Source organism: Notothenia rossii (genome assembly GCF_949606895.1).
Source record: "Notothenia rossii genome assembly, chromosome: 6".
NCBI lineage: Eukaryota > Metazoa > Chordata > Actinopteri > Perciformes > Nototheniidae > Notothenia > Notothenia rossii.
Genome location: NC_136909.1, coordinates 82378632 through 82403166, shown reverse-complemented (window position 1 = coordinate 82403166; position 24535 = coordinate 82378632). Strand labels below are relative to the sequence as shown.

General features: G+C 41.4%; 1 protein-coding gene across 9 annotated transcripts in view; it reads right to left on the bottom strand.

The window, feature by feature from the left end:
- The window catches only part of wdpcp (WD repeat containing planar cell polarity effector), a 77720-nt gene that overhangs the window by 42352 nt on the left and 10833 nt on the right, over positions 1-24535 (bottom strand). For 7 of the 9 annotated variants that reach the window (XR_013809196.1, XR_013809197.1, XR_013809198.1 and 4 more), the window contains exons 2-7: positions 14329-14413; positions 11078-11122; positions 7371-7421; positions 4626-4696; positions 3367-3426; positions 2596-2710 (exon numbers count right to left, since the gene is read on the bottom strand). Coding sequence is in view for 5 of the 9 variants with exons in the window: in XM_079686593.1 (XP_079542719.1) it covers positions 2596-2710; positions 3367-3426; positions 4626-4696; positions 7371-7421; positions 11078-11122; positions 14329-14413 (427 nt within the window). In the remaining 4 variants the exon portion in view is untranslated. Of the gene's footprint in view, positions 1-2595; positions 2711-3366; positions 3427-4625; positions 4697-7370; positions 7422-11077; positions 11123-14328; positions 14414-21397; positions 21504-24535 lie in introns of all 9 variants that reach the window. The other 2 variants (XM_079686596.1, XM_079686595.1) reach the window with 1 other exon arrangement.

The window sequence follows — 24535 nt, the reverse complement described above, 5'->3', positions numbered from 1 at the left end:
AAGTGCAACAGGTGAAGATGATGTTGTTGCGGAATTGTTGCGAGTACTCTTTTCAAGACGACAATTCAGTGAAAAGACGGACATTATAACGGCGGGGGGGGGGGGGGCGGAGGGTGTGTCTACAGAAGGTCCAGTTGTGATAGACACGGTTCCCCACTGCTATAACCTTCTCGCATTAGAAAGTTGTCAGATCCTGTTCCCAAAATGTAAACGGATTATCTGTCTTTGTAAAGTGACTGACATTTTATTGAAATATTTTATTACATTTGCTACTGGAGAAAATGAAAAGGACACTATTTTAATATTTAAGTCATCATGTTGGTCACTTTTAAAGTAATTATCACACATATTTGCTTGGTGTAGCTTGTCAGATACAGTATGAGTATTACAGGATAAATGATAATGAATTTGATATTGTTTGGTTTTTAATTGTTGGTCTGACATATGACAATTAATATATGAATGAGTATTAATGTCGTATCCATCATGTGTTAGCTACCTTTTTCTGATTTGTGGATTTGTATGTCGTTTTTTTATGTATTTAAGTTTATTTAGTTTTGTATTTCTTGTAACCAAATCCGTGTTTTTTGTAACTTTGTTAAGTTTCATACTCTTAAGTTATCGAGTATGAAAAGAGCCTTTAGCTGCCACCCTATATTTGACATTTGACCTGGCATTGCAGTCATTGAACATACAAATGCATAGAGATACAAAAATGACACTTCTACCTAGGCTGTCACAACACCACACACACACACACACACACTCCTACAAAACTTCATTGTAATTGTAAACTGTTTCAGTAATTGCAGGTTGTGAATGTGTTTGACGGTGTGATCTCGCCTGGCTCTCTACTCTAATTGTCTAAGGCTAATTTAACAAGTGACAGATGTGAGAACAGCCTCTAACCTACCCCCCCCTGCAACACACACACACACACACACACACACACACACACACACACACACACACACACACACACACACACACACACACACACACACACACACACACACACACACACACACACACACACACACACACACACACACACACACACACACACACACACACACACACACACACACACACACACACACACACACACACACACACACACACACACACACACACACACACACACACACACACACACACACACACACACACACACACACACACACACACACACACACAGGAACCCGCCCTCTCACAACCATTACTCTAATAATTAGTGCCTCTGAGGCTTTGAATGAAGCACAGCGGGATGTGAGAGGGTGCGTGTGTACCTGGGTGTGTGTGTGTGTGTGCCATTGTGTATGTGGGCGTGTGCATGTGTGTCCCAGTGTGCCTGTTAATGTGAGACGACATAAAGTAAGTGCTTGTTGGTCTATGTAAAAAAAAGTCTCTAATTACATATGTTTGCATGTGAGAACGAGAAAAGGAGAGGTTTGTGTATGTCTGTGTGTGTGTGTGAGTGTGTGTGTATGTCTGTCTGTATGTGTGTGTATGGAGGCTTTATCAGGTGTCTGGAGACCCCTGACGGAAGCAGGGAGGGCGGTGTTAGGAACAAATAATTGATACAGAAAGAAAGAAATAATTAGCAGATTTGGGCCGGAGTCCATGGTCCCTTATTCTCTCCTGCCAGGTCTGCAGAGCGAGGGGGGGGGGCGCTCCCTGGAGGAACGCACGATGGAGGGAAAAACACTGATGGATGCTCTTAAGGGAAGGCCCCTGGACACACACAGCACAAAAGGATTTGCCCGCAATTAGCTGGCAGAGTCGCCGGGCTCACCTGTGGCACCTGTTATGTGTGTGAGAGAGTGCTTGCGTGACAAAGTGGCGAGGAGAGTGGGGACTGTGTGTGTGTGTGTGTGTGTGTGTGTGTGTGTGTGTGTGTGTGTGTGTGTGTGTGTGTGTGTGTGTGTGTGTGTGTGTGTGTGTGTGTGTGTGTGTGTGTGTGTGTGTGTGTGTGTGTGTGTGTGTGTGTGTGTGCAGGTGTGCAGGTGTAAACACACAATTGGTGCAGACAGAGTGAGAGAAACACTGAACATTTACATGCAAATGTCTTTCTGTTTGTTTTGCTGTGTGTTTGTGTGTGTGTGTGTGTGTGTGTGTGTGTGTGGTTGTGGGCAGTGATAGGTAGTGCAGCCATGTGGTGAAAACAATGATGTTTGTGTCCTTAAATCTCCTTAAACCATGATGAACCTCTGGAATATTTAAGTCTGACATGCATTGTAATTTCATTCAGATTCAGTGAAATCAAACACTGGGAGAAAGCCTTCTTTACGGCCATAACAGGCGTTATGGTTATGCAACACTTCTAATTAGCATCAGCAGCACCAAAGTACAAAAAACAAATGCCATACAAAATTTGTCTAAAGGCTTCATTGCAGTGGATACCAAAGCTGGATTAAAAATTAAAACATTTAATGTACATATTGTACGCCAAAGACTCAAATACAAGCTTCCTGAAGACTGGACCTGTGTGTGTGTGTGTGTGTGTGTGTGTGTGTGTGTGTGTGTGTGTGTGTGTGTGTGTGTGTGTGTGTGTGTGTGTGTTTTTGCATGTATGTGTGTATGTGTGTCACTAACCATCAGCCACGGTGTTGGCTGGTAGTCGGCCCACTAATGTGCGGTCTATAAACACTTGTTCTAGCTGAGGTCCATTCAGGGTCAGGGTCACCAGAACTCCACTGCTCAGCAACACCTGCAAAGTACCGTGACACAAAAACATATTTAATCTTGCAATAGACAGAGATTCAGCAATTAAAGTTAAAACGTGCAAACTAAGTGAAATAGGACCAATCTATTGACACCATCCCTTTTACAGAAACACAGCGAAAAGTGCTTCCAACTGCATTAAGAAACATGAGACTGCTTCTTTGTGTTCTACTCAGAGTGAGTAGAATGTGACCAAATCACCACATAATATTGTCATCCTGATTTTACAAAATGTATGTTTTTCTAATTTGGTCTCAGTTGTATCATTTGTCCCTGAGGTTTCTTGCATTGTTTCCCGTCACTATGAGTATTACTAATTTTTTGTGTATCAATTTATAACATTTCATACGTGAAAAAACAAATCAACATAAGAATGAGCCTTTAAATCAAAAAGTGTCACATTGTAACCTTAATGATATTATTGGAGATGTTTGCAATTAGCTTAAAGGCCTGCTAACTGGTATTTAAGTCTAGTGAAGCTTTTTATCTGAGGCCAGTGTGTGTGTTTGTTTGTTTGTTTGTTTGTTTGTTTGTTTGTTTGTTTGTTTGTTTGTTTGTTTGTGTGTGTGTGTGTGTGTGTGTGTGTGTGTGTGTGTGTGTGTGTGTGTGTGTGTGTGTGTGTGTGTGTGTGTGTGTGTGTACCTGGCAGCAGTGCTTGTTCCTCCATCTGGTGTGAACGCAGGTGTTGGTCTGCAACAGTTCCTGGATGAGCACAACAGATAAACAGAGAGAAATACCAAGAAGAAAGTTAACCGGGGTCCAAACAACAAATGCAACTAGTTCAGACACACAGACCTGGTGCAATAGAGAATTTCTAAACCAGAAAGAGTGGTTTCTAACCTGTGGACTTTCTCAATGGCTGAAAGGGATGACTTTCTACCTTGATCTTGAAAGGATACGTTGTTTCCTTAAAAACAAACTGGATAGGTTTTGGAAAATCTGGAAAACCTTTTTTTACGACTTTCAAGAGCTTATTGGTCTACAACATGATTGGGAGAATGAAGACACGTGAATATTATTTGGGCTGTGTTTCCATTTTCTTTTCTTCTTTCTTTTTGCTGATAGTATGTAAAGTCTGTCTATTAAGTGTCATTTCTGTGCATAAAAACTAATAAAGAGATGTTTGAAAAGTGGTTTATTTTTGCCTCGAATGAAGTTTGAAACAGTGAACTCTGGCGTAACAATTCACTGAGTTCCCTCCTCTTTGTGCCGCCCATACTTGCATTAATTATTCTGCTGGTACACAGCACCGGACCCTACTCACCACAGGTGTCCCTGCAGCACTTCCTGCTCAGGGAGGGGTGGGAGAGAGTTGAAAGAGGATGCAGGTAAGGACTTCTTGTGTGCATGCCAGCGTGTGTGTGTGTGTGTGTGTGTTTTGTGAATGTGTGTAAGGTCAGTCATTCCTGCCACATTCCAAACCCAGCTGGGGTGATTGGATGGGAGGAGAGAGGGACGGAGGGGGAGGAGGAGGAGGAGGTGTGGAGGTGAGATGGGGTGTTTCTCGTTTCAGACAATGGTTACGGGTGAGAGGAGGGAGGTGGGGAGTGTGTGTAACAGCCACAGACAGGTTCCAGCAAACAAAGCTAGGTCTGTGCTGCCACAAGTACAGAGGAGGGGGGGGGGGAGTAGAAGGGAAGGAGGAAGGGAAGGAGGGAGGAAGAGAAGGGAGTCTGCAGCCCCCTGATCCCCTCAAATATCCCCCTCGATGACAGAGCTCGGCCGAAAGAGAGGTGATGAGAGAGAAGAGGGAGAGGGGGAGAACAAACGGGGGAGAGAAGAGAGAGAATGCCCCTATTTGTTAATCAATCGGCCGTTTCGGAAAGGGAAAACTCAGAAACTCCCCAGAGGGAGGAAGAAGACAAGGGGGGGACGGAGGGTTTAACAGAGGGGGCGGGCACCTCGAACTCCTTCAGCGAATCGCGTAGCTTCTCCGGTCGGCGGTTACTGGGGGTCCACGAATAGCCTCGAGCTACGGAGGAAAAACACGAGAAGAATCTGAAGATCATGTGACTCGAACTTTTTTTAGACACGGGAGAAATGTATATTTTTTTTAAGAAAGGCCCTCATGGGGATTCAGAAGAATGTGGCACCAACAACCAGAAAGGGTTAAGGGGTTAAACTCGAGATCTATGTATGAAAAGGGGGGGACATGAGGAATAAAGGGTGATGACAAGCAATCAGGCGGAATAAAGAGATGCAGGTACATGAAGCAGGCATCCCACAATGCAATGCGGAATCTGTCGGATGCATACAGAGCAATGTCAGCACTTCCGTAATTTATCGAATCTGAGTTGAAACGTTTCCAATGTTCAAAAGCTCACATCATTTTTATCAAGAAAATAAAACATTTTCTGAGTCTAGCTTTTCAAATGTGATGATTTTCTGGTCTTCTCTGTCGTCATATTTAGGTCGAATAATTACCTTTTTGGTTTTGGACTGTTGATAGGACAAAACATGCAACTTGAAGATGTCCCTTTGAGCTTTGGATCATTGCAATTGACCTTTTTCACCAATGATCTGCCATTTTATCATTGAAAGATAATAACCATTGGTATCCGTTAATGCATATTTAATCCTCCTATATTAAATTGACTAGACAAGAGTATATTTATTTAGTTGAAGATTACATATCACAGCTTGATAGACTACTCTGTAATGCCTGTCGATGGATGGGCCTTTAAAAACATATAGAACTGAACAAGAAAATACATACAAAAACTGAAGGAAAGACACTGACACAATAAATGATCATCTAACTTGACGACAAGCACCAGATCATTCAAGACTGACTACAACTTTAGTTTAAAATGATCAAAAATGTGATTAATTTAAAAGCACTGAGTGTAACAAGTAAAGGAAAGCAAAAGGTAAAAATCCCAAATGAGGATTTAACAGATTGTAACATAAGATTTCCTATAGAGAGGCGAAGTCCCGCCCATCTACGTCCGACCCATGGGACCTTATTTCGGAAAAATTATGTATTGAAGTCAATGGAGAGAGAAATATGATCTTTCGATCCCGTTTGAATTGTGCCACGAATTACACATATGATGTCTGTCGATTTAAAAGATCATTTCCATGTAAAAAAAGTCACAGTTTGAAATATAAGACTATGAAAAATATGCAACTAGAAAGACTACAAATCCCAGAATCCCGGTCCCGCATGCTGGCTCTTACGAACCGACTAACTCCCCTTGTGTGTGTACAGCTCTCAACATGCCCAGACTTGGAGTGATTTTCACCTCTTTTAATACTTTCCGCCTCATTCTGAGAGAAAGAAGTTGAAATGTGCCAACGTGACGGCCGTCTTGGTGTGTGGTGCGAGACGGGAGATGTAGTTCATTGAGCCGTTTCACAAAGAAAGTGTAACTTCACAGTTTTACGACACATTATTTTTTTTTTGACTTGCAAAATTATCTTTTAAATGGACAAACATCATATGTGTAATTCGTGGCACAATTCAAACGGAATCGAAAGATAATCTTTCTCTCTCCATTGACTTCAATACATACTTTTTCCGAAATAAGGCCCCATGGAGCTCGCCCGGAAGGGGAGGGACTTCGCCTCTCTATAGATGCAATTGTGTTTCTGAGATTTTCTCTTGATAACAACCAACAGGCCACTAAAGAAACTGGGCATCTAGACATTAATAGATTCATTTAAAATAAGCATATTAAATGAAATGAACAAAACGTCACATATCTTGTTCCTCGGAATAAGGCAGTAGAGATCACTCAGTGTTTGACACCAACATTGGTTACTCCAAGTATAGCTATGTCACTCATTGACTTACATTTTTAAAACTTTATGTAAAACCATTGCTTACCATGTAGAAACTACAGAGATTTGTAGCTTATATTTCTGACTACCATATCCCCAAAGCAGCGAAAGTCTGAAATCTGCTGCTTACAGATTGATGCAGCTGCACTTAAGGAGGGAAAATATTCAACTGAAAGCAAAATGTCCCTTCAAAAACACACAGTGGTCCTTCAGGAGAAGCAAATATTTAATCGTGAGGACTTTTGGCGCTCTTGAGTTGAGTTATCTCCCAAATGCAACCTCACAGTCAGCAGCACATATCTCAACACGTACAACACCAAGGCCCCTTCGTTTTAATTTCCCAGCCCTCCCTTTCCCCCCTCCATCTCTAGCGGTTAAACAGAGGATATGAAGAAAAAACAGCTAATTGAATTTGTGCATCTGCTTCTGCCCACGCACATACATGAAGTTCAGTGAGAGAAAATTGGAAAGGCAAGACTGCTGTTTCCAACATGGAGCCCTTAATTTAACACGGTCCCCTTTTCATCTTAACTGAAACAAACTATTAAAAGAAGCGGGATTCTCTAATAAGAATGAGTGGGAAGAGGAGGTAAACAGATGCATGCAAATGAGGGGGTGGGGGGGGGGGGGTCAGGGGAGAGAGGAGGGAGGGGATGAGTGTTCGTCTCCTGATAAGAGTGTTTGTATTCCACTACTGGGTGAAAAGCAGAGAGAGTGACGGGAAGAGAGGGAGAGAAAAGAGGAAGTAGGACAGTGATTTCTGGAAGATGGTCATCCACTGGTGAGATGGTCAGGGCTCAAACACATTGATATGAAGATGATTTGTTTAAATCACTCCTTGAGTTCCTCTGTTGGGCACTTACCTTCACAGAAATGTTGTTTCTCATTGTAGTAGTGATGCTCCAGGGGATTAGCTGGAAGGAAAATAATAAAAAGGCCAATTAGAGAGCTGGATTTGGAAGATAGACAGCATATGGAATAACATGGTGGACTGTGGAAAAACCAGAGATAGCCATAGGGTAAGGAAGACATAAAAGCTTCTTAGCTATTCAAAAGTGTACAGATATCAGTGGTTCCCAGTAAAAGGAAAATAAGAAGCCACTAGCAGACTGGTTTAAAGTGATGCATGACACGTTTTGTATATTAATAAGTTACACTTGATGGGGCTTTATGATAAATATTGGAATTGATGAACTAAGTTATCAAAGCGTATAATAGATTTCGGGTAAAAGAGCATCAGACATTCTATAGCTCCCGGAGTTTCTACAGAAAAACACAGATTTGTTTGTATAACAATTCATTTAGCTGACGCTTTTATCCAAAGCAACTTATAATAAGTGCATTAAACCAAGAAAAATCGAACTAAATGACATGACTTTTAATAAGCTAAACCATTGTGCTGTTAGTTTGAGTTGTATTGTTTTGTTTGATTAGGTTTTAAACACCCATTGACTCTCCACCTAAATAAAAAGAAAATATCTTAAAAAAGGAAAGACCCTAAACATTGTGGTCATGATAAATGATTATGTGATGTGGATAATGAGGAACAGGAAACTAAGCTGCAGCTCAAACATCCCCCTTTAGCTTTGAGAGACCTTGTTGGCAAAGTGCAGCCGGTAACCGTGCCTCGTGGCCGGTGACGGTGTGGTGGCCGGCCGCTGGCAGGCAGAACACCTCCAGGATTAGTAGTATTAATCAGATAAGGGGGTGAGGGGCCAGACAGGCCCAGACATGGGCACCTGCTCTGGGGCTGGGTGGGGGGGGGGGCAAGGGGGGGACGTGGGGGGGGGTTTGGCTGCAGGCGACCCTCGGAGCTGCACCAATGAGCCTGGGTCTACCTCTAGTGGGGAGAGGGGGAACTAACATTTCAGAGAATAAACACAAGCAAATGTTCAGAGAGAGAGAGAGAGGGATACACCCTTCAGCTCATGGGCATTTCAATGAAGCTGGCATCAGGATCAGAGTTTGGTTTATTGCCTCAAAAAGGAATCTGCTCCCCTGTATGAACGTGAATACATAACCACAGTAAGAGAAAATAAAAATGTAAAATAAGAGCCAATATAGAAATATTTTAAAAACTATTGTGAAAATCACTAAATATGATAACCTCATGAAGAGAGGTTTAATGGCAGGGCAGCTGCATTAGTTTAAGCTTAAAGACTGGCAAATTCATGTATTGAAATACTGCACACATTAGTAAACAATGCCTTAACTTTAAAGCTTACTTAGTTACTACTGCCCAAGAGTTTATGTTTTTGGTTCGGTTACTATGTTTGTCTGTCTGTCAGCAGGTTTACGGTAAACTGCTGGCCCGCTTTCCATTCATCTTGGTGGAAGTGTAAAGCATGGGCCAAGGGAGATACCATTTCATTTTAGAGCAGATCTGAATAACAACACGTAAACACGCTACAAAGGGCGGCCTCGGAGGTGCTCTGGAGTCTCTGGTTACTTATTTGTTCAGAAATAATACTTTGTTTGGATAAATGCTCAAGATTTTCAGGGACCTTAAATGCAATATCAACGATGACAGAGGAAATGTAATGGAAGCTAAATATTGGGGCAGTATTTTGTTTTGAGCACAAACGCAGTCATACTTTTTGTTCGTACTTCCAGGATGAATGCCAAAGTCTTCATTCAATATATCAAACGGCCAAACGGTAATCTAACCGAATGTAATCTATATGCAATCCTATCATGACCTGAGCAATCGTTACAGCACTGAGTGAAAATGTTTTTGGATCGTGATTCTGCTCCGTCTCCCCCCTCCTCCTCCTCTTCCCCCCCCCCCTCCACTCTGATATCAAGCCACACTTTAGTAATCCTCCAAATGAAAGGATTTGGAGCGAGAGCATCGTCTCCCCACTGAAGATTGCAATGAAAGAGAAGGCAGCTTCTCAGATGAGAGAGAAGGGAGAAAACCCCGTGATGAGAGGGAGAGACATACTGTACACAATGTGAGAGAACAAAAATATACATGGTGGGAGAAAAAAAGGAGGCAAGAGGAAGGGAATGAAAGAAAGGCGGGACCATTTGAGACAAAAGCAAAAACATGAAGACGTCACTAGAAAGAGACACTAAGACATGTTTTTATTTTGATTGAGTTGATGGGGAAGAAGAGACATGACAGAGGGATGTTACTGTCTTTAAGGAGAGAGAACGAAAGCAAGAGAGGGTTTATGCACTCTTACAGATATGCATGATACACCTTAAAGCACCTCTCATCAATATTTTATTTAAAGAATGGATCGGATAATGAAAGGTGTTGAGTCTTTGAGCACATTGTTTTGGTTTTATGGCTCACATCTTCACTGTTTTGGTTCACTTTCAATGCTCTCATCAGTGACAGTTTGTACACTTCCTACTCACAAACCCAACTGGAGACAGACATGATTAGTGACTAACTGGTGAACGTAGTGGAAAATGTAGATCCTTATACAGTAATGCCAGACTTTGGGTCTGAAAAGTTTTAAAGAGTCATGAATCGTCCAGAAACATGATCGTGTTAGCCAGGGGCGGACTGGGACTAAAAATCAGCCCGGGCATCTCGACCGGCCCACTTCGGTACCACTAGTAAATTGTCAACGGGGGGGGGGGGGGGGGGGTGCTAGTGACTTATCCGACCGGCCCACATCGTCCGACCGGCCCACTTCGGCATTCGTCCCGATGGCCAGTCCGCCACTGCTGTTAGCTAATAGGTTTGTCATACTATCTTAATAGGATAATGATGCAGATGTCAAAACAAGACATTTCTAGTATTTTTATTTAAGGAAAATAGATAGTAATAACCCAAATTTGAACCCATACTTAAGAGTCATTTTGAATATGTTTGACTTGTACTTATCAGTACAAATTAAGTCAGACGAGTTTCATTTTCAAGGTCTTTCAAACAGATGATGACAAGTCTAATTTTCTACCTTTCACAGGTCACTCAGAGCAAATCTCAAAATGACTAAGAAAAATGACTACACACAAAGTCAAAAAAAGCAAACTAAGAGACAGCTCGACCCTCCATCACTCGGGCCGCGGGGGAGCGACCCGAGCGATGTGAGCACTTCCTGATGGTAAGGGAAGCCTATAGGCCCGAGGCAATATGAGGCCGGACTACATGGGGCCTCTTGCTATGTGATCTAGACGAAAGTCAACAGTTTAGTTTCCATATCGCTGTGTGGCAAGACCCCGGGTCAACAGCAACACAGGGAGTGTAAGAGATAGAACCAGGGAGGCCTAATAACCTGCACGTATGTGTGTGTGTGTGTGTGTGTGTGTGTGTGTGTGTGTGTGTGTGTGTGTGTGTGTGTGTGTGTGTGTGTGTGTGTGTTTGTATATAGGGCTTTAGGGTGCAAATCCTACATACTAATAGCCTCTGTTTGGACAAGTGTATCTGTGGCAAGACTTTAAAATGCGCAGGAGCAATAATTTGTGCGTCTGTGTGTGTGTTTGCAGCTTATGGCAGCGTGGGAGGCAGCAGAAAGCCCTTCTTTATATATAAGGAAATCACATACATTCCAAAAACAAGACAAATGCAACTTATCTTAAACACAAATAGACATCCAATATAAACACTATTTACCTGGCTCTCCTTTATCGTAGTACTGATAGGTGCCAATATCTGTATCTGTAGGGGGGGGGGGGAGAGGGAGAGAGGGAGAGAGAGAGGGAGATGAACATCTAGCTGTCAGGGAAAAGCAGAAGACAGATCAGCAATTTCGCACCGTGGGATAAACAATCGCTATCAGCCAGTGGCCTGTCCCGTCTGCCAGCACCACAGTTTAGATAAGACCCTGTGAGGGGGGAGGAGGGAGGGGGGGCCGGGGGGAGTCCGAGACCTGGATGGAGGGGGAGGCAGAGGGGTATTAATAAAGACAGGAGTGCGCCTTAACCCATCCCACCTGAGGGACAGACTGATTTACACACATGCAACATATACATTAAAAAGTCGAAACACACAGCAGGCAGATACGGAAAACATATTAGCAACACACACATAGCAGGCACACACACTAGTAGATAAACACACACACACACACACACACACACAAACTGCTGAGCGGAGCCTTTTTGTCAGTGTTATTCCTGCAGGCCCAGAACCATAAGCAGCCAGACTCAGATTCGCACAACACATCGTTTCTTTATCGCTGCACTGCTGCTGCTCCTGAGGCCAGGTCACACTAATACAACAGGACAGCTGATGGCACACACACAAACACACTCACCACTATAACTAATGGCTTGATGACACTTTTTCCAATTCTGACAAGGATAGTGATTTTGTAACCTTGAGTATCTGCCAATATGAGCCTGACACTTTTTTTCTGTGAAACAATGACTAAAGCATTTAAAGGAAAGCATTTGCGTTGAAAGTGGTTTGAATGCATGGCTTCAATTATTTGCATGATGTCTCAGTCTGTGTTTCATTACACCAAACTCAATTTGTCTGACTGACATCTTTTAAGACATATAACAAGTGTCTTCTTTGAAAGATAATTACTGTCTGATATGGTTTGTTCACTTACTAAGTAAAAACAACTAAATGACAAATCTATCTACTTCTTCCTAAATGAAAGAACATGAATCTATGAATGTGCAGATACTTTTTATTTGATATAAATGAATGTACTAGAGTCAATAAGATATTTATTACATGTGTAGGAAGTCCATGCTAAGTGTATATGCACTGGAGCCGTACAATTTTGATATCACACTTCTGGAAGTTGAATATTCAACTTTCATTGGCTTTCAACGTACTCTAAATCATATTTATGTTTTCAATTTCCATTTCCACAGTGAAAGCCAAATGTCAAACTGCTCGTAAACCAAATTCTAACTGAAATTCTAGTGTCTAAACTAATCCTAAAGCTAAACTAGTTTCCTGTGGAAGTAAGAACAAACAAAAACCTTCTTTTACATTATAGTTGTGGTTTTCTGTGAGGCTGCTTAATGTCCAACATTAGAAAACCTTATAGTTGTAAGAGATGCCTGCTTTTGTGTGCAGCTGTACAGACGTGATGAACGCATGTAGGACATACAAATACACATAGAAAACATTTGTTTCCTAGCATTGAACAGCAGATGCTGCTTTTATGAATCCATATGATTGTTTTTGAGGTGGATGTATATGATGTAAGCACGGTGGTGATAGGGAGCGTCACACCTCAGTGACCAGGCCTCTCCGCGCAGATGTATCCCTCCACATTTATTTCCAAGATAGCACAAGACACACACAGCGGGAGAAAACAAACAAATAAGGATATTTCACCATCACCTGGGATGTACCTTTGTGTACATAAACACACACACACATACACACACACATACACCCACAGTCTGCCACTGAGAGACACTATCTGGGTCTAAGGCTCAGCAGACTGTGAAAGACAAGACAGAATGAAAGGAAGGAGAAAACAAGAAAATGGAGAAACAGAGCATTTCCGTTTGACAGAAGAGATGGACTGATAGGTGGCGGGCAGAAAGACGCAGAAAAACTGAAGACATGTCAAACTTACGCCACACCCACTCTTCCTCACAGGGACATGGCTGGCCGGTATTGTTTCTCAGTGTATGCACGATGGTGATGTATGTGGTGTGTGGCATTAAATTACCATAACTGAGCCATTTGCACACAATATTTTATTTAAATATTGTGTCTTTATCCAGGGGCGTCGCCAGGGATTTTGGGCCCCATGAAAAGATAATCACATTCGTTGATTAAACATTTTTTTCTTAATGTTCTAAAATAGTTTTGGCCCCTGTCAGTCACGGGCCCTTAGAATCGTCCTAATGTTTCACCCCCTTACGGCGCCCCTGTCTTTATCTGAGTTTGTGTTAAAAGGAAATACAATTGCTCATGCTAAAGTAGCTGTTCTTCTTGAATATAATCTTAAATATGAATCATACACACCACTCTTCAAGAGGACCGAGGCAAATACTGCTGTATATTCCTAAAAATGTAATATTATGAAGTCTTCTGACGGCTTTCCAGGTAGTGTTGGTTGGATCTGAATAATACGTTTTCAAATAAAAATAAATCTGTAGCTCACATTATCTCTGCTTTTGGCTAGATGCTAGTAGCATAACAAACCTAAATATATGGCCTTTATGTTGCATTATAGGTAATGTAGGCATTTAGTTTTGCCAAGAAAGAAGAATGCATTAAAAAAACGCTATATATTTTATGTTTCTTACATTAAGCTCTGATGGCCTTGCTTTTTGCTGTATGTTTATTACTGTTTGAGTACATTGAGAGTACAGAAAAACCTTTGCCAATAAATCAGATTTGAATTAAAGATTAGTTTGTAATCTTAATGTTTAGGTTTTTTTTGCTAACTATAGTCTGTTTTATACTTGATCCAAACATGCTCCCCTGTAGCACTCATTGCTACACAAGTTGAACAATTGTTTCCTTGTCAACAGGTGTGGAACGGTTGCATGCCTTTGTCAACATTAGTCCACGTGTGTGGTCTCGTTGTTAGGGTTAGGTTCGGGGCTAACCCTAACCCTAACTAGTTGCTTGTGGTTATGCTAACCAATCACACTTTAAACAACATACAACTTCAGTTTAACGTGGTAAAAACAACATAAAGAATGTCATGTTTAATGCAACACACACCATTTGTCTAGAGAGCAAAGAGAAAGTGGAAAAAGACAGAGTGAGAATTGGTGTTGACTGAGAGTTAGATTGATAGAGTAGATATAGGTGAGGTGGGGAGAAGGTGTGAAAACAAAGTGAGTGATGACAGAGAGAGCAAGAGCAAGACGGAGAGAGGAGAGAAAGACACAGAGAGAGGACGATGGAGACAGATTGAACATGCTGATAAGTGCTACCTTTGACTTGGAGTGAGCTCTTGGTGGACCACAAGTGCAGCTCAGCCAGGCAAAACGCCATCTGATGGAGGAGTGTAACCCGAGTCTGCAGGGAGGGACGGTGAGAAACAGAACAGATGAAAGAAGAAGAAAGAGCCAAACACAACCACAGATGCATATCTTGACGAGGCAACATAATAGATTGACATAAATAGGCCTAAGGGTCAAACAAAGTATGCATGAAGGCACACATGCACAGACTGATGACTGGCGGCTTGTACCTGGCAAAATCTGCAATTTCTATAGGAGGTAGTACAATGAATATTAGAGACGACAAAGCACCGATCTCCCTGAGAGCACACGTGTTAACGGTGAAGGTTTTAAAGATCCTCAAATGACCAGATGTTAACACAAAGGTTTGTAATCATCAGTGCTGAATATTTACTCACATTAAAACCGACATATAAAAAGGTGAAACATGACGAAACCTGCACACATGCTGCTCTAGCCTTCATGTGACATATGTGAATGAGAAGTAAAATGTCACATGGTTAAAGTACTTCTGTGTGAAAATGGCCATACAAGTGAAATCCAGTGTTACTTAAGCATGGAAATAAATAATTGCTGCAGCTTCTCAGTTTCAAAAGCGTGTGAATGCGAACAGGACTGGTTAACAACAGTGTTCGAGACATAGTAACGTTGCACTTTAACCTCTTACAATAATATAATTGACAGAAGTTCAGTAAGCTTCAGATTTGTTTCTCATATATACGTTTTCAGTTGATGAGAGTATCCTATGTTTAGATTGATGTGTTGCTTCTGTATAGTGCTGATAAGGTGTAGAAATCAATACATTGAATACTTTCTCCTAGGTTTTAACTCTAGTAATTACATAGAACAGTATTGGTAATGGGAACACACATTATCAGATTGTATTAATGAAAGAAAAGAGAGATAAGTTGATCCATGATTATCCTTTTGTTCCCTTTGAACTCATTTCTGAGTGACACAGTAGTATCTTAGTGCTTTCCTTACAGTGTTTCAACATAACACCTTTTTGCATATTTTGAAGCAGCACTTCCTGAACCTGTATAATAGTGCGATAGAATGACAGTAGGTGTTACTCTACAGGTAAGACTGCACATTTTGACTTAAAAACTAGTTTACAGAAAGGCAGACAGACATGCACATGAACTCAGACTGACACTGAGACGAGGTCACGGCAGCCATGTTTGCACCTTCATTCACACGCCACAGGTGAGCGGTGACGGACACACACTTTGGAGCCGACAGCTGAGACAAAGCAGGCAGCATTCCTCACATCAGCTAATGAACACAGCTCCCTCCGTCCTTATTACACGCTTTATTCTACAGTCTGTTAACTTCTGTTCCTGGGGGCTTTAGCTTCTTCTGTGGGGTTTCTCAGTGGGGGGTATTGATGGTTTGTTATTGAATGTGGATGACGTATTTTGATCTGACTGTGTGAGTGGTAGGAGAGTATTGAACAGCTTATGATGTTTCAATGATAGGGAAGAATTTCCTACTGTGGAATCAATACCAAATCAATTACAACTGGTATTACAACTGTTGCTTTATAAGTATAACATGTTGTACAGAATATTACTGAATAACCGATGCTACTGCATGAATTACCACAACTACATTTGTTAAAGCATTACAGACCCCAGGTCGAATAGCCAATGCTCATACTACTGTTTACGAGGATCCCAGTAAAGTAAACTATTGCTGCTATTAATCATTGTACTTTAACTCGAACTACTGCGAATACTTCTTGTACAAATTCTTGAAGTGTTACAATTATCAGTAGACCTTTTAAGAAATACATATTTTCTCCAGTAAAACACAGAAACACCATAGTGTATATAAGGAGTTCCACAGGGCTCTATTTTGGGGCCCTTTCATCTTTTTATTATATATATATAAACAATATTTGTAATCAGATGAAATGTTCTACCTATCATATGTTTGCTAATGACACTATTGTATACTCATGTGCTCCTTCTCTGGATATGGCCATTTCCAATTTAAAAACTCATTTTATCACGCTACAGCATGCGCTTATTGATTCGAAACTGCTATTGAACAGTAAGAAAACCAAAGCAATGCTCTTTGCTCCCAAGTCAGCATCCTCTTGCCTTTCCGTTGACACCCTTGATTGCGTCTCCGTTGAGTTTTTCGATACATACAAATATTTGGGCTTTTGGTTGGACAGAAATCTGAACTTCAAACACCATATTGAAGTTCTAACAAAGAAATTGAAATTCACTCTTGGCTTCCTTTACATACTTAAATGTTGTTTTTCAACTTCTTCCCGTAAAAGGTTGGTCTCTGGCTTATTCCTGTCCCAGCTGGACTATGGTGATACAATCTATAGATTTGCCTGTCCCACTGTTTTGGCCAAACTTGACCCACTCTACCATGCTGCACAGCGATATACAGTATATCAAATGCTCCCTATAGGATTCATCATTGCAAACTGTACAGCCTAACTGGATGGTCCTCACTTAGTATGCGTAGGATGCAGCATTGTTTTTTATTAATGTATAAAGCCATTTTAGGTAAGCTTCCATTGTACATATGTGCCAGATTTGCTCCAGTTTTTGACTCTTACAACCTCAGACCCAGTGACTGGATACGGGTCCAGGTACCTGCTGTGCGGACTGAGGCTGGAAAAAGGAGTCTTTTTCATTATGGTCCTTGGTCTTGGAATGACCTTCAATCACGCCTTAAACTGACGGCACTTGTCCCTATAGCCTGTTTTAAATTGAAGTTGTCTGAGGTCCTTACCACCAGCTGCTCTTGCAGTAATAAGTAGTGCACCTTTCTTACTGTCCTAATGTGCACAATGTAGTGACTGCTTTTCGTTTTTGTTTTGTTTACTTAGTTGTGTTCTCTGTATTTTATATGTCTGTGTTGTGTGTTATGTGTAATGTTGCTGCCTTCTTGGCCAGGTCAGCATTGTAAATTAGATTTTATCTCAATGCTTTTTATCTGGTTGAATAAAGGTTAAATAAAAATAAAAATATAGTGAAGTATTTTACTGTCAAAACATGACAACAAAATGTGGTTTTCAGTAGATTCTCTTTTGAGTTCAACAATTTTACCAATAGTCACTTATCTATCTTTTTTATGTTCTATATGCTACAGTTATAATAATGGGAAGATAAGCTAGCATTTCTTAGATCCCATATCATCGTCATCTTCTCCATAGTTTCTCTTGGAATACATTTATATACCGGTAATCTGTTCAATATTTCATATTCCATCTGTCATATATTTATGTATATATAATACCTTGTTAAATTCAACATATATATATATTTTTTACTTTCTTGTTTATTTCTAGTCTTTGGATTTGTATTGTACAATGCCATGTCTTTTTTATGCTGCTGCAACGCAAACATTTCCCAAATTGGGATCAATAAAGTACTATCTTATCTTATACGAACAGTAACTGGGTTAGCTTAGGCACATTTCCGATTCCGATTCAACATTTTCTGTAAACTGCATTAATTAAGACACTTTCTGAGGTTTGACTTCAGGTTTTGGGAAAGTGTAAAGAAGTTTATTTTACCAAAACAAACCCATCCTTTAACACATTTTTCTCGATTGTGTTTGTGAAGTTTTTTGCCACATTGAGCAAAGAATGCAAACTGCTTTTAATACTCTTCACTTTAACTCTTCACCCTTAAGTAAAGGGAACTGAGAACTTCCACACCAACACTATGTGCAATATACATATCAATATAATTACCATCATTACATTACACTCCCTGCTATATATTACTATGTGCAATATTATTATTACTAGTATTATTAATAATGCTATGATAACGTGCAATTACGTAACTGCCACTACGTTTTATTTTTTGCACTACTAACTACTGCTAATAATTGCATTGATTGTGTGACCATCTATGTTTCTATGTTTCTATGTTTCTATGTTTCTATGTTCCATGTTGTCTGTAGATGTTTAATTGCTCTTTTTGCTGAACTTTTAGTGTACAGTTTTGCTGTTGTGCTGCTGTGTTTATTGTGTTTATTCTATTTTGTTACTCTGGCACAACCATTTCCTTCGGGATAAATAAAGTCTCATCTTATCTTATTGTTATGTAGCGGTAGTTCTTTACAAAATGCCACTAAGTTAACCACATGCTACATGGGAAGGACACAGATGCACAGACTGTCTGTAAAGTGCAGCTAAAGGTGGAGCAGTACTGCTGTGTGGACCATTCATTTCTCTATCTGTGCAGCTAATGCTCTCTCTCTCTCTTACTTTCTCTCGTTAACGCTGAGAGGGGACTCTCTCTTATCTCTCCCCTCTGCACCTCATGGTGTGAAAAAAAAAGAAGAAATCTCATTTTGACACTCAAACCCCAAAACTACAAGTCCCAACAAAAATACACACAGATAACACCGGCTGCCATGGAAACGCTGGGGCTAGCAAGGCTTGGCAGCGGCGGCGTAATGAGTTTACCGACATAAGAGGATTCTTTTATCCTCTCATAACCAGTCAGCCCTTTTGGAGGTAGAACCTCATTTCAGGCAGCTTTCCTTTAGTTATTGCCCGTCTGGCTAACCTATAAGTTCTTGAGACCTTGTTCTGCTGTCGGGGTCTTAGGGAATTTACGGCAAAATAAAAGAAACAAGGGGGGCTGACATTGATACAGAAAAATAGGAGTAAATAGGTGAGTGTGTGGTGGACAGGAATGATGTGTGTGTCCATGAGCCTTGTGGCCACATGAGTGTCAGGTCAGGAAACAGAGAGAGAAGGTGAGACATCAACAAAGAGAGGGTTTGTTCAGGTTGAGGTGTTTTTAATTGAATGAAGCTAAATAGTGATTTAAGATCAGTCCATTTCTGTTGATCTTCTATCTATGCTGTCCCACCCAACACATCAGCATATTTCTTTAATGACTTCCCACTCTAGTCTGTGTACATGCAAAGCCACGCAAACATGTATCGCTCCAGCATTAACTTCATGAATGCATTCATTGGCTACCAGTTTATTTCTGACATGCTCACTCACAACAATCCAATCAGACCTATAATAAGACCTTTTTTGAACTGTTCCCAGAATAAAAAGCAGATGGTGAAACTTTTATTTTGGTGCTGATCTCTGGAACAAACTACCTGATGACCGGGGGGGTGTCAGAGCCTTTTCTCTTACATTTGGTCACTGTATTTGTGTGTCTTTCTGTTTGAGTCTGTGGAGGGGCTGTGTCGAATGTTTATGTTTATGTTTTTTCTAATACATTTATTTCTCTTTTCTTTGTTTGCTTATTAGAATCTTATGTAAATTACTCTGTATGTTGAATCTAGCACATATCAAGTTAACTTTGAGCGAAATTTGCTCTACGAATTAAAGTCGACCTTTCCTTTACCTAACGAACACACAAGGGTTAGAAACAGCCACACACACACTCCTCAGTGAGATCCTGCTGTATTTAACGTGCAAGACCAGATGTGCCGTTCATACTGTAAACGACAAGTTTCTAAAGAATGCCGATGAACCAACATCTTGCTGTTCATGTTCACAATTGCAATTTTGCACACTTTACTATCCACTTAGACTGAGTTTACTAAGAGTTCCCAAATAACATGAAGGGATTTGTTCCATGACAACTTCCATTGGAGTACAGTAGTATATACAATACTTATCACTGCTACTTACAAATGAGCAGTATTTTAATCACATACTGAAGATATTGCTGTGAATAGGATCACCTGTGATTTAGCAATATTTACTTTGGCATCAGGTGTTATAAAAACATTTTGCTGAAAGCTACAAGACAGGTATAGTGAGTACCATCAAAAAATGACATGCACACACAATCAATGCACGCACACACATGTACACACACACACACACACACACACACACACACACACACACATGTACACACACACACAATCCATGCACGTACACACATGTACACACACACACACACACACACACACACACACACACACACACACACACACACACACATGTACACACACACACAGGTCCTGGACAGCTGCCACACTCATTCTGATTTCTGGCTGAGGTTGCTGTGGGTTACCTGTTCCCCCGCAGAGCTTTGTGGGGGTGTACAGAGCTCTGTGTGAGGGGTGAGGGGGGGTCTAGGTTATTGTATGCTGTCTTTACTCTAGTAAAGAGGCTGCTTTAACATCAAAGGAGAGGAGGTAAAACATACGACTCCTCTTTCAAAGACAGTCCACAGGAACTACGACCTTGTCTGCTCTCTGCTTCTCTCTATGCTCTTCTTTCACTCTGCCCTCCGGGTGTCAGAGAGAGAGTGTGTGTGTGTGTGTGTGTGTGTGTGTGTGTGTGTGTGTGTGTGTGTGTGTGTGTGTGTGTGTGTGTGTGTGTGTGTGTGTGTGTGTGTGTGTGTGTGTGTGTGTGTGTGTGTGTGTGTGTGTGTGTGTGTGTGTGTGTGTGTGTGTGTGTGTGTGTGTGTGTGTGTGTAAAGAGAAACAAGAAAGTTGCTTTGTATGTGTGTGCTTGGATAGGCGTGTGAGCCTGTTTGTGTGCCAGCGACAGAACTTATAGTAAATATTAATGTTGGACTGGTTCCTTCAGAGTGAAAGAGAAACAATGGAAGTCTTTATTTGATATCTGGCTTGCAGCCCTGCCGCTCTCAGCACCCACAACTTCAACAGACAGTTATAAAGGCTAACAGAATATAGTGTAAACATGGACAGAACAGTGAAGGTGGATTTACGGCACAAACAGTTCTTAGTTTGAATCTCACTGATGACCTTTCCACATCCTCTCCCTGGTGGAGGAATGAAATGTCTGACCTTTTTGCAATATATAGTATAAAAACACCATCAGCCTCCATCCAGCATCACTGTTTGCAACAAATTTGACCTATTAAACGGGAGGCGGAAATCATGTCTCCTCCGACGTTATATTAGTCTTTTTTTGGAAAACAGCATTATCAGGACCAAATAAAATCAGAAGTTAGAAATCATAAGAAAAAAACAAATACACACTTGTGTGCCAAAGAGAGATTTCAAGCATCATTAACCAGTGGTTGGTGGATAACTGTTGGGTACTTACAGTAATGTAGCTTACGTTGCTACAGATGTGAGGTCCTTAATAAATGAGTTCAAGTTTGGCCATCACCCGAGGGTCTGAACGAACATGGTGCAGATCTGGAGCTCCACTGAAACAAGACAGAGAGAGAGAGAGAGAGAGAGAGAGAGAAGGCTGAAATGAAGGCAGGTTCACAGACATTTAGTTTGACATCTCACGAATCCTCCCACAGGTATGTATGCACACACACACACACACACACACACACACACACACACACACACACACACACACACACACACACACACACACACACACACACACACACACACACACACACACACACACACACACACACACACACACACACACACACACACACACACACACACACACACACACACACACACACACACACACACACACACACACACACACACACACACACACACACACACACACACACACACACACACACACACACACACACACACACACACACACACACACACACACAGAGAGAGAGAGAGAGAGAGAGAGAGCGAGAGCTGTCAGCCGGTGCAGTGGTTCCATCAGAGTGATGTGGTAAATTACAGGGTTAAAGAGCTGCCATAGGGTGACTGACACAAGGCCATCACAGCCTCTTTCCCTGCTGCCAAGACACACAACACACACACACACACACACACACACACACACACACACACACACACACACACACACACACACACACACCGTCATTACACATCTCAAACACACACTTCTGGCTGTAGATTTGTCAGTTTTAACTTCCGTTTTCCTTTTCTGTCTTTTCCTTTTCCTCAGACACCTTCACTTATCATCCCTCTGCCTTCTTGTCCCGTGCTTGTTATCTTTTTCTCACTTCTTTCTTGTCCCCCATGTTTTCCTGAGGTTCCTCCTATTAGAAATGCATTAAGCTTCCTGACCCCGGCTGCAAGCCTTCGCTCTCTTTCCACCAATTTTTACTCTCCTTATTCTTTGTCTCGTCTTTTTTAAAAGACATTATTTCAGAATGTCTGATTTTCGCTTTCTGTCTTGCAGTTTTTACTCTACTCTTTATTGTTTCATCTCTAATACATTTTTTCCCCCCACCCCCTTTATCTCTTGCAGACACTCTCTCAGCTACTGCCTGGTCTAGTTTTGGCTCTCGGAGAGAAACTTGGCAAACATGGAGAACATACAAAGCAACCAGAAAATATCTATATAGAGAGAGAGATAGGTAGAGTGTGTAATTGTGACATATTTTCCAATCTGAGGTGCCGAGGAGCTGCTGCCAAGTCTCAGTTTGACTGCATAAACACATACACTCAGGTATTCAGTAAACACACTCAGGCACTGAAGTCCAATCTTTAAAACTTCTGATATGTGAGTCACAGTCACAAACGTATGCATGGAGAGGCACATACAGAACTCTCCTATCTTTGAACCGTGTGATACCTGAGGAAATGTACACATGCACACATTTACATACATATGAAACGGTGCACACACACACACTCACACACACCCTTATCTTCAGTGTATCCTTGAGGGAGAAGTCCTCCAGCTTCCAGTGTCATATCAGAGCAAAGAAAGGTGGACAAACTCTGAAAACAGCATGCCTCTGAAGAGGGAGTGAGATAATGAGGAGGGAAAACCCGGATAAAACAAAGCGTCAAATCCCTGAAAGGAGTCTAATGGATATAACAGGAGGGATGTGACCACTGAGAGGACAGATTAAAGGCATGTCTGAAGAGAAGACACTTATTACAATAACCTTATACTGATCGTACTGCAAACATAACAAGTGTTCTTCACTCGTGCAATTAGTTTAAACCTTATCACAGAATATGGAAAGTGCAACATATATTTCTTGACTCCTTTAATATTATAATGTGCCTCGAATGTGTTTGATGGATACTCATGGTCTAGTTGCAGGAAACTACAGTTCCAATAATGCCTTGGGGATGTAAACAGGAAGTACAATGTTGCACTGGATGTTAGCCTGTATTTGTTTACATTATAGCAAAAAGGCAATATTAGAAGTATGTCGAATCACTTCCTGTTGATGAGTCTTTTATTGACACTTTAGAAACTCCTATAATGAAAGCACGATACAAAAACAACTCCGTATAACAAACTGTACTATTCTATATCCACTGGATATACAAATACAACAAGGAAAATGTGCATTCTGGATTTGTCCAAATGATATGCTTACAACCTTTTTTCAGTGATTGCTTTTTACAAATGACTGTAGGAAGATGACGTTTCCCTTTAAATCTGACCTTCTGAGCTCTGATTGGTCAATCATTTCACCAAAAAGGGAAAAAAGTACACACATTGTTCTGTGGTGCACTGTGGGGTAATAAACATTGGAAAGTCTACGCCTAACTCGTGGGGCTTAGTCATGTTCTTGTCAACCTGTCCTCTTCTCCCCCTCTCTTCCCCACAGTCTGTCTGTCTCTCAGTCACTCTACTCCAGTGATTCTGTCAAGGACCTAAGGCGGTACTGAACTCGACACGCTGAGAAGAGAAGAAGAGCGGACAGACCGAAAACTATCTTCTTCAGAGTTAGTAAGTGCTGTGAGGCCTGCCACACACACACACACACACACACACACACACACACACACACACACACACACACACACACACACACACACACACACACACACACACACACACACACACACACACACACACACACACACACACACACACACACACACACACACACACACACACACACACACACACACACACACACACACACACACACACACACACACACACACACACACACACACACAAAGTACAGCGTACTTTATCAACTGTCCCATTAAAAGACAAGGAGTTTGGTGCGGGACAGTGGAGGCTGGGCAACGTGGCGCCAGGCAGCAGGCTTTCTTTCACACACTTACATCAACACACACTAACACACGCACACACACACACATAGACACTTTACAGAGTCCCACGGGAGCCTATTCAGCTGTCGGCAAAAGAAGAATAGAGGTGATTGACATGAGGAACAAAATGAGGTATTCAACAGAGGTGACAGGTACAGTCACTCTGTTTGCGTGTGTGTGTGTCTGTGTGTTTTACATGTCCATCAGCAGGAAAATGGAGCTCAAGTGACATGACCGTTGGGCAAGTCTC